Source organism: Phyllostomus hastatus, unplaced genomic scaffold (genome assembly GCF_019186645.2).
Source record: "Phyllostomus hastatus isolate PE091 unplaced genomic scaffold, TTU_PhHast_1.1 phas_scaffold_78, whole genome shotgun sequence".
Classification (NCBI taxonomy): Eukaryota; Metazoa; Chordata; class Mammalia; order Chiroptera; family Phyllostomidae; genus Phyllostomus; species Phyllostomus hastatus.
Window position 1 is genome coordinate 83063071 of NW_025334041.1, and position 15559 is coordinate 83078629.

The following is a 15559-nucleotide window of genomic DNA, read 5'->3' on the forward strand; positions in this document are numbered from 1 at the left end:
GTCTTGAGTTTGAATTAGAAGGGTCAATACAAACTTCCAATGTATGTAATCACTAAACAGTAACAAAAATCAAAAACCAACACACACACACACATCTTTGCTCTTTCCACTGAAGTGGTCCAGAAACTGTGAGCACCCCAGTGGCAGTGAGCATGCCCAGCTCCCAGAGTCTGTTTTCTAAATACTTTTTCCTACAATAAAAGGAACCAGGACTTCTTGGATAAAGGTACAGTGTAAGTCCAGAACATCTTGTCATCCGAGAAATCAAGAAAGCTATGTTAGACTCTCAGGACCATGTCAAAAGGACTCAGGAGACCACTGGCCAAAGATGAGACAATACATTCCTCCTAGCTGAGGTACAAAATATCACCTATAAAGTAGTTTTGGGAAAAAAAAAAAGAAAAAACAATCTGTTTCTGATCAAGCCTTTACATCTAACTACCAATTGATAGGACATAGGGCAGAAGACCATGTTAAACATACTACAGGAAAGCTAGCAGCAAAATTCAGACCATGCGGAACTCTATAGGACATATAACCACTTAACCACATTTCTTCAATAAGAAATATTTCAAGAAAGAGAGGAAAAGGGGAGAAGGGGATGGATGGAGGACAGACCTACAGATAGAAAGAGACTCAGAAATAACAGGAGAGTCCCACGTTCAACCTTTCACAGTCTGAATATCAATATTCCCTTCTGTATGTTGTCTAGCATGAGGCAGTGAAACTGAGAGGTGTTTGAAGTCCATGTTGTGTTAACAATTTGTGCATTTCTCCTTGGATATCTGCGCATCACTCACCGCTCCTCCATGAGTTCCCGGATAGAGGCTACCGTGGGGCCAGATCCCAGGTGGGTGTAATACGGACCTTCATCTTTCTCCACTATTTGTTCTGCAGAAACACAGAGTAAACATTATTTGGAGACAACAGTTCCTCAACATTCATTTGGAAAGGCAAACCAATAGGAAAATTAATGGGCACAGTACAAAACAGGAAATGCAAATGGCTTATAAACACATGACAGCGTGTTCAACTGCATTAGAAATCAGGGAATACAAATTAAATGAAATACCATCACACAAGTTGGCAAAGAATTTAAAGTATAATAAAATCATGTGCACCAGCTGGTGTGGCTCAGTGGATTGAGTGCCAGCCTGTGAACCAAAGGGTCGCTGGTTTGATACCCAGTCAGGGCACATGCCTGGGTTGCAGGCCAGGTCCCCAGTAGGGGATGTGTGAGAGGCAACCACACACTGATGTTCTCTCCTCTTTCTCCCTCTCTTCCCCTCTAAAAATAAATGAATAAAAATCTTAAAAAAATAAACACAAAACTACGTGTTGTCAAGACTGCAGTCCAACCACACTGGAATTTAGTTTATCATCATACATATTCTAGACCAGGGGTTGGCCAACACTTCCATTCCACGTATCCACACAAATGGACTATAAACAAGGACTCAACAGCACCTGAGCACCTGCGTTCCTAGCAGCACGATTCACAAGAGCCACAGACGCAAACAACACAAGTGTCCATCAACAGAAGAAGAGGAGGAGGATGCGGTCTAGCTGTACAGTATTAGTCCACCGTAAAAAGGAATAAAGTCTGGCACCTGCTACAACATGGGTGAACTCTGAAAACATCAGGCTAAGTGAAACAAGCCAGACACAAAAAGACAAATATTGCAGAATTCCACTTATATGAACTGCCTAGAACAGGCAAATTTATTGAGATGAAAATGAGAGATTATCAGGGCCTAGAAGGAGTGGGGGAAGTGGAGTCACTACTTACTGGGTGCAGAGTTTCTGTTTAGGGTGATGAGAAGGTTTTGAACATTGAAAGTGGTGATGGTTGCCCCATATTGTGAATGTAATTAATGCTACTACACTGTACACTTAAACATGGTGAAAATGGCAAATTTTAGGTTATATATATTTTACCACAATTTTTTAAAAAAAGGAATGAAGTATTGATTCATGCTACAATGTGGCTGAACCTCAAAAACGTTATGCTAAGTGGAAGAATCCAGACATAAACAATCATATATTGTATGACTCCATTCACATAAAATATCCAGAATGAGTAAATTCATAGAAACCAAAAGCAGACTGGTGGTTGCCAGAGGCTGGGAGGAGAGAGAAACACCAAGTAACTGCATAACGGGTTTTATTTAGGGCGATGAAAATGCTTTGGAACTAACACGTGGTGGTTGCCTAGCACTGTGAATGTACTAAACGCCATTGAATTATTCACTTTAAAATGATTAATTTTATGTTATGTGAAGTTCACTAAAATTTTTTTAAAAAGGAAGCAACTATTGATTCACGGAACAACATGGGTGGGTTTTAAAGAACTTTATACAAACACTGAACTACAGTTGGAAAGTCTGTTTCACGTCTAAGGAGGCACGACAACAAAATGCAGTGTGGTGTCATACCAGAGCAGAAAAGAAACATCAGTGGAAAAATGGATTTTAGATGTACCACAGTCGTGTAAGACCCTGATGGTAGGGGAAGCTGGGTAAAGAGAATGCAGGAACTCTCTGTATCAACTTTATAACTCTACTATAAATGTAAAATTATGTCAAAACAAAAAGTTAAAAAAATAAAAAGACAAAGTAAAAAACTAAGCAGGGGGCCCTAACTTGCTGATCCTATCTGTCCTAGAGGGTGTCTCGGCCACATGCACCAATTTATATGCAAGGACTTTCACTCACAGCGACATTATTTTCAGTGGATGGAAGTAGAAACAGCCCATAATGCAGCAACAGGGGCAGAGGTCAGAAATGCAGCAGAGTCACACCACGGCAGGCATCCGGCATGAGAACTGACACCCTGCAGCAGCACGGCTGCAGGCTGCACTGCAGTGAGTGGAAGGAGAACAGCACAGCACAAGTACAGCAAGATTATACGGAAACAACATTCAAAACCAGGCTTGACTGAACGAACGATACTGCTCAGAGATCCATAGGTGCTCAAATCACTAGGTTGAAATACAGAATTGCAGATATTCAACAATTTTGTACCTACAAAAAATGGCAATTTCAGATGGTTCAACCTTAAAGAAAAACAAGGAGATTGTTGTCACAAGTGGAGAGAACGGTCACCCCTGCAGGGTGAGAGAGGACTGTGTTTAGAAGAGAATATGGGGATACCAGGGAAACTGGGGATGGTCTACTTCTTGGTCTAGGTGGTCCACGAGTGTTTATCTTAGAAATTTTCATTAAACAGTAGGTGAATGTTCTGTGCACTTTTCTATACAGTATATGGAATTCACAACTTTTAACATGTGAAAAAATTAATGTACCTATTCTATGGGGAACATGATGCTCAGCTTTATAGGGGAAACGAGACAGACAGAACTGACTTATGAAGTGTACCGTCCAGCTGGGCAGGGAAGACTCACACGTAAGGAGGTACCTTATAGCATTTCAAGTCGACAGGCAAGATTAATTTTTTTTTAATACATGGTGTTGGGACAACTGGGGGGAAAGTTTGATCCATACTTAATACACCCTATCCCCAAATACATTTTAAATGGTCTAAATCTTTAAGTACAAAAAATAAATAAACTATACAAATATCCGGAAGAAAAACAATGAAAGATTTTTAAAAATAGTCACAAAGTGGTAAGATCTCTACATATAACATGAAATTCAGAAGCCACATATATTCAACAAAAAACCCTGATAGAGTTAACTAAAGAAAGTTTTGTAGTTAATTACTACCAAAAGTCAAGCCAAAAGACAAATACTACACTGACAGGAAATATCTGAAACTCATACCAGACAAAAGTCGAATTTCCTTACTATATCAAGAGCTCCCACAGCTAAATAAGGTCAGTAACACAACAGAAAAATGAAAACAGGATAAAAGTGGTTCTCTTGAAGGGAGATGAAAATGGCTTAGACATACGTAGAGATGCCAGTTTCACCTTTCAGACGAGTCACCACCAAAGTCTGATGACCCCTTCTACTGGCAAGGGTACCGGAAAACCGGCAGCATGGAACGTAATTTAGCAATATAGTAAAAGTACAACTGCCCAATCCATTTGACTCAGCAATTTCAAAGAAATGTCAAATCCTTCTAGGAATTTATTTCTAGGAATTTGGATATACTTTCACGTGTGCAAAATATATACATACTAGAACACTCATTGCATCATTTGTAATGACACAATATCTGAAATCTAAATGTCCATCATAATACATTCATCATGTGTCATAAATTCATTATGGCAAATCCATATAATAAAATACTAAGCAGCTATCAAAAGGCACCAGGTGGTTCCAGATTCACTGATAAAAAATGACCTCCAAGTATTTTAAGTGAGAAACAAGCAAGTTTCAGTATAGCATGTGTAATATGCTAGTTAGCATATACACACTCACACATGTATCAGCATACATGCACACATGCAAGTATGAAGGTGTATATGCCATCATGCACGCTAATGATAAGTGTAAGAGCAAGTTCAGCCATGGTGTGTGCAGCCCAGTGAACTGATGGAAGTTGTCTACCACTTAGGGCTTCTGCTCACAGAGGCTCCTCATCACCCCCTAACATCCTGGGTCAGGTCCTTGGCTGAATTATTGGCATGGTCTCCCAGCTGGTCTCAGTCCTCCCAGGTCACCCTACCCAGCAGCACCTTGTATACTCCCCCAAACAAAAACCTGACCATACCACTTCCCAGTGAGCACTCCACGCTAAACAGAAGGCAGAACCCAAATTCCAGGGCACAGTTCCCAAGGCTCCCACGGAGGCAGGTCTGCATCCCTCCCAGCCTCGGCCACACAGCTCCTTCCACACAACCAGGCAACACCCTCTCTTTAAACATTTTCTCATTGACAACAAAGTGTCTTCCTTTATGTCTCTCTTTGGAAAACTCATCTTTTAAGGCCTAATTTCAATGCCTCTTTTTCTGTGAAACCCTCCTGGGCCTCTGAGGTTCTTTTTCCCTCTGGATTTCCAGAGCTCCTTGCATACAACAGAAATATCAAAGCGTGTATCACAGTTCATTTTAACTGTTAACATGGAACAGCAGAATGAACGTGGATTTTGCAAAGACCTGGGAAATGGTGAAAAGTTACCTTCCCAGCCTCTAACCCTCGTGCCTCTCCCAGGTCTAAGAGCAGTGTTTGGTGCATGACACGAACACATAGGCAGCTGCTGTCCAGACCCTGTCACACAAACTGTGCAGTTGTGGTCGGGTCACTACAGCCCTTAGGGTCCTTAAAGCAGTTAAACTGAAGTCTCCACACTACATTTAGATTGCCGATTATTAGATGAGACATAAGGTACCTAGTACAGTTCAACCTATCAATGCTTAAATATTTCATGAATACATATTTTCAACTGGGGGATTAAAAATGACTTGCTCCAAACAGACACTACTTTGAACAAGAAAGAATTACAGAAGGAAACCATGCAAAGTGGGGGAGGGGAGGAGACCGAGGGGGACAGGGAAAGAGAATGCAAGACTGTGTATGTTGGAAGCAGTGGTCTGAAGGCTTTTTATAGGCACTGGGATACTACATGGCACACAGAAAATGAAACATAAGGGCATGCCAGAACTTCTGGGCTCTATTCCAGTGTCTATTGTCTGGAGAAAAGTCAAAATAATGGAGTGACTGCAGGGTATTACACTGGAACTAGAACGTAATGTAGCTTTTGGGAACTACCTTGTGCCCCAAATCAGCAAAACTCAAAACTTACATAGTTAAGGGCAGGGAAAGGAGATTTTCAAGGAGAAGATGCAAACCAAATTTTGGCAGCTCCATCCTAGCAGGTAGGAAAAGGTACAAAAATCCGAAACCAAGCCAACTTGGAAATGGAATGGTCTGTTTCTCTGGGGAAGGCCATGAAACACAAAGGGCAGACACAGCCCCGAAAGCCACACGAAACCAAAGGCACTCTCTCCCTGTTAGCAGTTTACAAGGCAGCCCAAGGAGTATTACAGAAGTACTGTTTCCTTTCATACATCCCTTTTCCTAATACACTATATGTGTTAATTATGTGTCTGTATCAGAGAGAAGATATTCTATGGAAGAAACTGGACTTATAACCAAGTATGCCCAGTTATAAAACTAATACACATTTACAAGTTTAACTATGCTAATTTTTATACATGTCTTCATTTCATATGTTTACAACAGATACGGCATATATTATATACGATGCTCTCAATTAGTGACCAATAGATTTCTGTTTTCCCATAGTGAAATAAGGTTTATTAACCTTCTTGGGAAAGTTTAATGCCTTTAATCTTAAAATGAATAGGTGAGTTTACACTACTTAACATTTATTAGTGTAACATATGCATGGTGTTCTGTCATTTTATTTTCCATGTTTATATTTCCTTGTTTTCTTTCTTTCCTATCTTTTGTTATAATTTTGTATTTTCCTTTTACCTATCTCCCCAGTAATGTGAAAAATCTATAGTACGTGTTTAGTGATGGTAACGGTAATTTTGGAGAGAAAGAAGTCAGCACCCGTATCATTTCTTCTGCCTCTTCCTTCATTTTGTGCTTCCTGCTTCCTGTTGGTATCCTCATGAACACTTGTTTCCCCTCTATTATGGGAGATATTTAATATAAAAATAAATTTACTTCAAGTATAGTGTAAGTAAGCATATTACCTCTCATTTTTGGAAAAAATAATTATCACCATTATTTAAACTTAGACCTTGTATTTGATTGAATACATTTAGTGTTCCCTGCTGGCCCCTTCATACCACAGCGTCCCCAACCTGCTACTTACTTGATTCACCTCCAGGAAATTTGAGTTCTCCCATATTTGGAAATGCTTTTATGAAGACTTTACATGTGACTATCAACTTTATTGGATAGCAAATTCTTAGGTCAAACTTTTTATCTCAATATTCTGAGAACTGCAATACATTTATCCAAAAAGAACTCCTATCTAGAATAACTATAAAACACTTACCAAGCACTAAGAAAAAGGCAGAAATACAAAAGAGAAATGGGCAAATGACCTGAACAGGCACTCTGTAAGAGAGGGCATACGACAAGCTGCTGAACCTCTTCAATCATCAGAGAAATGTAAACTAAAGCCACAAGGAGATGGGATTAAACACCTACCACAACGGCAGGAAGACTGTTCATTTGTGTCACCTGCTGGCGAGGGTGAGGGGCAGTGCTGATGAGAGTCCAACAGTTACTACCACTTGGGAAAATGGACAGTCCCTACTGAAACTGAACACACAATTTCCATCGTAGGTATTCACCCTACAGAGACATATAAGTGTATATATACATATACCAAGAGACTTATATAGGAGCCTTTTAATCAGCATGATTCATTAACAACCCCAAACTGGAAACACTCCACAGGACTATACACCATCTTATGGGTAAATGATGGTATAGCCATACAATAAAATACCATACAGCAATGAGAATGAACAATCTACAAGTACCACTGCACACACAGCTGAATCTCACAAATGCAGCCCTGAGCAAAAGAGGACAGAATATGAAAAAGTATGTATATAGACATGATTCCATATGTAAGTTCAAGGACAGGCAAAACTGATCCATGTTAGAAGTTAGAACAGTGGTTACCTCAGGACAGGGGTCAGCAAGCTTTTTACGTTAAGGGCCACATGGCAACCATACAAGGCTTTGCAGGGCATGCAGTCCCTGTGGCAACTGCACATCCTTGCTGATGTGGTACAGAAGCAGCTACAGGTGAGGCTTAAATAAATGAGCATGGCTGTGTTTCATTAAAACTCACAGGCACTGAAATTTGGACTTCATGTAATTTTCGTGAGTGTTGAGAGGTATTTTTTCTTTTGATTTTTAAAAACCATTTAAGAACCTGAAAATCGTCTTTCACTCACAGATGTGGGCCAGGTTTGGTCCTCAGGCCAGAGTTTGCTTGAGGAGGTCGGGCACTGTGACTGGGCAAGGGCGTAGGAACTTCTGAGGGGCTAGTGAAATTGTTTCTTGATCTAGATGTGGTTACACAAGTATGAGCCTTTTGTAAAACCACACTGAGCTGCACACTTAAGATTTGCATACCTTCTCATATGTGTATTTCAATTAAAAGACTGTCTTTAGAAAATATTTTTTAAAGTAAAAAAAGTTTGAAAAACCAAGTATGTGTGACTGACTTAATTTTTTGATTAATTTATTTGTAGGCACTTCTTCATTCTCAAATTTCAGTAATTTCATCAGGATCATTATTTGTCGATATTTCATTTTAGAAATTTTTTTTTATTCTTTGACGCATGCTTTGTCCGGTGTGTTCTGTGCTCTTTGCCAGGAACCCACAAACGATCCCGACATCTGCACAGACTGAATCTGCGTGCAGCGCCCCCTCTATTGCCTTCGCTTATCTCTACTCTAATGATGCTCATTTCTGTTTTCTTTTCCTGTTGTGGAGTGTTTCTTGGAGCCTGTCTCTCCTACTCCCTGATTTGCTGTTTCTGTAGTTCTGATTCTGCTCTTTGCAGCTTCTGGAGAGTTGCAAATGCTCTGTTCGATGGCCTGCTTCTTCTGGAACTCAATCCATACCCCTTGTGACTTCTCTGTAACTTCATTCTAGTGCCCCATCACTCATTTCTGGCTTCACAGTGAACATTCCATTCTACTTCCTTGAAGGTATAAATAAGTTGTTCAAACTCTTATTTTCCAATGTTAGCATTCATTTTAAATGTTATATTAATCCCTCTACTTACCCCTAAGAATTTGAATGGGATGCATGTTGGATTTTGTGTTTATTTGCTTATTAATCTTTCAATGGAGGAAATTCACCACCAGGATTTCTCCTGCTCCGCACTCTGACATTTTGGACTAGATGATTCTTTATTGCAGGGGTTGACCTATGCATTGTTGAAGGTTTAACCGCATCCCTAGCTCTACCCACTAGATGCCAGTAGAACCACACTGGTTGTGACAGTGAAAAATGTTCTCAGACATTGTCCAATGTCCTCTGGGGAAAAAGGGGTAAAATAGCCCCCAGTGGAAAGCCACCAGTCTAGGCTTATTTGCTCAGAAACAGGATAAGTAGAATCTCCTCACTCCTCTCTACCTGGACACTGCTCAATTCTTCTCTTAGAAATTAGGCTAGAGAATTGGATGTTATAGAGGTTTCAAAGATTGGTTCAAAAGTTCAGCAGCCTGAGGGGGGATGGGAGGACTTGGGGCTGACTGTGGACGGTTGCAACTAGGAAACCGTGTCTCCATGCTTTCTGTCTGCGGAGGCCAACGCCTCTGTGTTTGTGTGTTGAGGGTTGGGTTGTACTCTGTCCTAACGCTAAGACTCTGGTTTATTTCCTCATTTGGGAGCGACCTGGTCATTCTGATAAGACATCAAGGTAAAACAAAGCCCCATGGTTTGCAGGATTTTTGTTGGGTGGTTCAGCAATTATTTCTCTCTGCACAATGGCCTTTGTTTGGCGCTGTCAGCCCTTGGTTATGAAGCTAGTTCCTAGGATATGGATTCCCCTCTCTCCAGCCAACCACCCTCGCCCCACACCTCATCCCCCATTGGAAGCTGGAGCAAAGAGGAAAAGGGGGCCTGTTTGTCATCCTGATTTTTCCAAAGAGCATGCTTTCTAGATGGGTGGTCTCCAGCCCATCTCTTCCAGCTGTGGAGTCCCTTTGAGCCTCCACTATTGTGTTTCTCAATACTGGGAGTTGTATACCACACGGCACGCTTTATTTTAATTCAAATTGACCTTAAACTGGCAGGGAGCCCTTGAAATGTGGGGCTATTTCCAAATTTCAGTGGATGAAATTTTTTTTGTTTCTTTCACCAGGTTTCAGGAAAGGAACATTTTACTATCCTGCTGTTAGTTCATCATTTTTCCTTTTAGTCCCTGGTATAATAGTTCGTCTTTCTCCAAAGAGGTGAAGTGACAGAGCAAGGAAACGGCTCGACAGTGGTGGCGGGGAAAGGCAGACAATTGTTTTGAACAACAATAAAAGAAAAGAAAAAGGAAAATCTGTTTCATGTCTCACTTTGAGCAATGAAAGCAGAAGAGAAGTCCCCTCCCCCCGGCCACCCCAAATACATAATAGAAAGCCCTGCGGTTAGGGCTCAGGAGAGAAAAGTCCAGTTTTTGACAAATGCTGATTATGTGGCACTAGGTGCTTTTCTTCACCCTGTGCACTTAATTTTAAACTCATTAAAATAGAAAATATGCTCTGTTCCACTTCTGCACTAGGCTGGGGAGAAAATGAAATGTATCCTTTCTGCTATCAGCAAGAGATACAGAACACGAGAAACTACTCCTCACTGCCTAACAGAAAAAGGGACCTTCGTTTCTAGACAAACCTTCCACCTTTCCCTCTTTCTACACAGAGAATGGGGTCCCCACACTTCCCAAGGGGGGACCCTCATGCCAGGTATAGATGTAGGCTGAGAATTTCTTCTCTATGACACTGACGCAGAGAGGCAGTTGATAACTGGCATACAGTTAATACATAGGTGTCAAGATCACATAAAGGTTTTATTGCAACTATCCTCTTTTTCCCAAATAATCCAATACAATGCCTCAGTTTCATGATGTAATGTCAGTGGACTTGCAGCCAAACAGCTTAAGCTTACATAACTAACGAGGCCCTACCTCCACGACCATCAGTGACTGCTAGCACAGTACTCCTGGCAGTCACACATCCATGCAGAGGGACGGGAGAGGATTGGGTCCTACCTGGGTTCAGGTGTGCCAGATAAACTTTTTTCTTAAATTAAAATCTCACATCAGCTGCCTGTAAGTTCATCCGTGGCATATTGGGCCTATAGGTAGTAGGCAGAAATACCATTATAACAATGGGCATATTCACTGATGGCAAAGATTAAAAGTAAGGAGATCATGCCTAAACCAATCTGATGTCTTTGTAGAGTTTAAATACAGACGTCAAATAAAGTTGACCAGTTGGCCAAAAAACACAGGGTGGGGCAAAAATAGGTTTATAGCTGTTCATCTGGAAAATAATAATTACATGATAACATAAGAATAAACTATGTGCTTCGTGCACTCACAATGTTAAACCTACATTTGCCCCACCCTGTATGGGGAGAACTTACCATACGCTCAGCATGAGTGTAGATACTTTAGAAATACAATATTCAGTCCCTATTTTAGGAACCTGGGATTTAATTCAAAAGACTACAGCACATATATGTATAATAGGTAATGTAGGACAAAGAAGAATCCAGCCTTAAATCTTGACCCTTCTTCAGCTCTGGTCAGCCCTCTCCACCTCCCAGACTGTCTGCTGGTTCCTTAACCTATCCTCTGCTCAGCTTCTTTCCACATCTCTCCCACACCTCCTCCACAGCCTCCTGCTCCAGCTTCTCTCCCCTGAATGTTAGTATCCTGTGTTTCAGCTCTCTTCTCCATCTACACGTTTGGCCTGGTGAAATGACTCTATTGAAACTTCAGCTACCATCAGTTTGCTGAAGAACCTCCAATTCACAGAGTCAACCAGACGCACACCTCCAGACACCTCCAAGTCCACATGTCCATACTTGCTTTCATCCTGGTATTTCAAATCTTGGCCAACGGCACCACCATCCCACCAGTCATCCCACCTAGAACCTCAGAAGTCACCTGTGACTGCTTCTTCCTTACTCCAGCTGGTCACTGAACCAATTCATTCATTTTCTTATTCTTTCTCTTTTCAACCCTCTCCTTCCCTCCCTCCTGCTCATTGTCCCTTTTAGTTCTGGCACCTATTATTTCTTGCCTGAACTTGCAAACTGGTTTCTCTGCCTTTGGTACCATCCCCGCTTACCCTGAAACTTTCCTCCTCAGCCACTCCCTCAGTCTTTCATCTAACACACTGGTTATACCGGAATGACTTGTATTTCCCTGTGTTTTCTCGCCTCCGTATCTCTATGTACCTTTGCCTGGAACACTCTACTACCTTCTCCCTCTTGATCTATTAAACTTCTATTTATCCTTTAAAACTCAGATCAGATATTACCTCCTCCAGAAAGGTCTCTCTAATATCCTCCTACCCAGAGTCAGATCCCCGCCTTTATAATGGTGTCCAAATATCCCACTGTCATTAAAAAAAATTAACGATGAAGTTCCTCTTTATCTCAAATTGAATGCAAGGGTGGAAATACATTCCCATAAAAGCCGCAGGAAGTAGACCTTACATGCCTGTAAACAGAGATGAGTCTCTGTGTCCCTCTTGCAGATTGTGACCACACTGAGGTGACCCAGTGGGTCCTGCTGTCAACCATGTTTGCAGGACGACATCCCTCCCTCGGCCAAACTTTCATCACATTCCAGGCAAAGGAGATCTTTTTCTCGTATTGGTCTTTGGCTGCTCTTTTAGGGCAGGTTGATCAACGGGATAAAAATACAGCATTTCTCTGAAGGCAACCCCTAACATCTCTGTCTCCTAATCTGCTTACAGCAGCCAGTGCCTCAGAGATACCAGGACAAGACTTAAAAGTAAACACAGGTCTATTTCCTTATCTATACAATGATAAGCAGATGATCTCAAAGGATGCTTTTCCCACTAAAATGTCCTCTGGATCCATTCCCTGTCCTAAACTGGCTCTCTTTGTGAATTTCCCCACTTCTGAGAGTAGATAAAATACCAAAGGGCCCAGCCCACAGCCCTGCACTCACTGTTCTGCCTCTGACAGTGACTGTGTTGTCGGGTGGGTAAGGGGTGTTTAGCGGGATCTCCAGTATGTGCCTCAGAACTGTGTCACAGTACTCTCACCTCCCATAACTCAGTATGGAACATCAACGTGTGCTAGCTTTTCTCAAACCTGTACCTTCTGAAGCGAGGCACTTCCTTTCATGACTCTTAAATTTATTTCTTAAAAGCTTCAAAGGGTGCCTTTAATTCTAGTATTTCCAGATTCACAGAGCGAGTCCATAGGAATCCCGTCCATTCCTTCACAAACCCCATGGTCTTAAACAAGGGTAAAACAATGCTCTTGGAGCTTGGGTTTTTGGTTACCTGGTGATGCCCATATTGGCAAAAACTGCGGATTTGGAAAAATCACCAGAGACCTTGAATATTATATTTCTTTTGCTAGAAAACATTTTTATGCTTTTATAAAGTTGTTTTTACAGTACATTATCAATTATTTATTGTGAGCCCTTAAAGGCATCTCCATATTTCACTGTCACTTCTATAAAAATGCCTCCCCACACTGGCAGGCAACCTGCATCCCTCTGCCTAGCACTGCTGAGGCGTGAGTTTCTGGGAGAGAAGAGGGCTCCCATCTCACGTGAATCCCAGAGCGAGTGGCTTTATTCCTAACCTTTGTCCTGAGCCCAAGTTCACAAAGACGATTCTGCCATTCCAGCTGATGGAAGCATCTCTCCAGACGTGGGGTCCAGACATTTCTGGAAAATACAATGACCTTCCCTAACATGAACCCCAGCACCTCTAGAAGCTATTTCCAAGTGAATCCCTTCTTCTTTGGCCCTCTTCATTCCTAAGACCACTGTGAAGTTAGGACTCATGTCTCAACTAAACAATCTCAGTCACTATATGACATGGCTTAAGAGTCCAACTGCCTAGGTTCAAATCCCACTTCCACCATTTGCTAGCTTTATAGCCTGAGTAAATTACTTAATCCAACTTTACTTTCTTCATCATGAAGATGGAACTGCAGTACTGACAGCACCCTCCTCATATGGATGTTATGAGACTTGAATGGAGGGTGACTGTAAAGTACTCCGCACCATGCCTGGAGTAGGACAAGGTTCTATTATGTTATTATTATCATGACTACCACCACCACCACCACCACCACCACCATCATCTTCCTAACTGGTCTCTTGCAACAAGATTATCACCCTTCTTCTGGCCAAGATGGAGGCATAGGTACCTATGCTTTGCTTCTTCACACAATCAAAAGAACTTCAACGACCAATTTAAAACAGAAAACAACCAGAACTGCCAGAAATTCAAACTGTATGGAAGTCCGACAACCAAAGAGTTAAAGAAGAAACATTCATCCAGACTGCACCACAATGCAGTGAAGTGGGTTGCCCCACCCTGGCCAATACCTAAGGCTCTGCCCTTTACAATGTAACAGGTGCACCGAGACAAGGAAATATGGCCCAAATGAAAGAACAGATCAAAACTGCAGAAAACTAACTAAGCGATGAGGAGATAGCCAACCTATCAGATGCAGAGTTCAAAACCCTGGTAATCAGGATGCTCACAGAAATGGTTGAGTATGGCTGCAAAATAGAGGAAAAAGTGAAGGCTATACAAAGTGAAGTAAAGAAAAATATACAGGGAACCAAAAGTGAAGGGAAGAAAACCAGGACTCGTCAACGATTTGGAGCAGAAGGAAGAAATAAACATTCAACTGGAACAGAATGAAGAAACAAGAATTTTTAAAAATGAGGACAGGCTTAGGAACCTCTGGGACAACTTTAAACATTCCAACATTTGAACCATAGGGGTGCCAGAAGAAGAGGAAGACCAAGAAATTGAAAACTTCTTTGAAAAAATAATGAAGGAAAATTTTCTTAATCTGGCAAAGGAAATAGACATGCAGGTCCAGAAAGCTCAGACCCAAAGAAGTTGGACCCAAGAAGGAACACACCAAGGCACATCATCATTAAATTACCCAAGATTAAAGATAAGAAGAGAAGCAGCAAGAGAAAAGGAGACAGTTACCTACAAAGGAGTTCCCATAAAACTATCAGTTGGTTTCTCAAAAGAAACCTTGCAGGCAGGGGGCTGGAAAGAAGTATTCAAAGTCGTGAAAGGCAAGGACCTACATCCAAGATTACTCTATCCAGCAAAGCTTTCATTTAGAATGGAAAGGCAGATAAAGTGCTTCCCAGATAAGGTCAAGTTAAAGCAGTTCATCATCACCAAGCCCTTATTATATGAAATGTTAAAGGGACTTATCTAAAGAAAAAGAAGATCAAAACTATAAACAGTAAATGACAACAAACTCAACAACTATCAACTGAACCTAAAACAAAAACAGAAACAAAAACAAAGCAAACAACTATAACAGGAACAGAGTCATAGAAATGGAGAACACATGGAGGGTTATCAGCAGGGAGGGGGCAGAGAATGGGGGAAAAGGTACAGGGAATAAGAAGCATAAATGGCAGGTACAAAATAGACAGGGGGAGGTTAAGAATAGTATAGGGAATGGAGAAGCCAGAGAACTTACATGTACGACCCATGGACATGAACTACGTGGGGGGGATGCTGGAGGGAGGGGGGATGCAGGGCAGAGGGGGATAATGGAGATAAGAAAAATGGGACAACTGTAATAGCATAATCAATAAAATATACTTAAAAAAGATTATCCCCCTTTACCAATCCATCTTCCATGCTATCCCTAGGATGTATTTTCAAAAATATTTCCTGATTACAAGGCAGACATATTTCACTACAGAAAATTCAAAATACCAATGAGGGGAAAGTCACCCATACACTGTTGGTGTATTTCCTTCCAGTCTTTTCTCTGTATTTTTTCACAAGGTAGGTTTGGTTCTAATTCTTTGTGTAGCATTGGACATGACTGGAGCTATAAATGACTGGCAGTGGGAATCTCACTCCCCTTGTCTCCTTCCCCAGCT

The 15559-nt window shown here is 41.4% G+C and overlaps 1 protein-coding gene across 3 annotated transcripts in view; it reads right to left on the reverse strand.

Moving 5' to 3' along the window:
• TET3 (tet methylcytosine dioxygenase 3) overlaps positions 1-15559 on the reverse strand; it is a 98874-nt gene that overhangs the window by 25466 nt on the left and 57849 nt on the right. For all 3 annotated transcript variants that reach the window (XM_045828601.1, XM_045828600.1, XM_045828602.1), the window contains one exon: positions 801-891. In XM_045828601.1, the coding sequence (XP_045684557.1) occupies positions 801-891 (91 nt within the window). The remainder of the gene's footprint in view (positions 1-800; positions 892-15559) is intronic.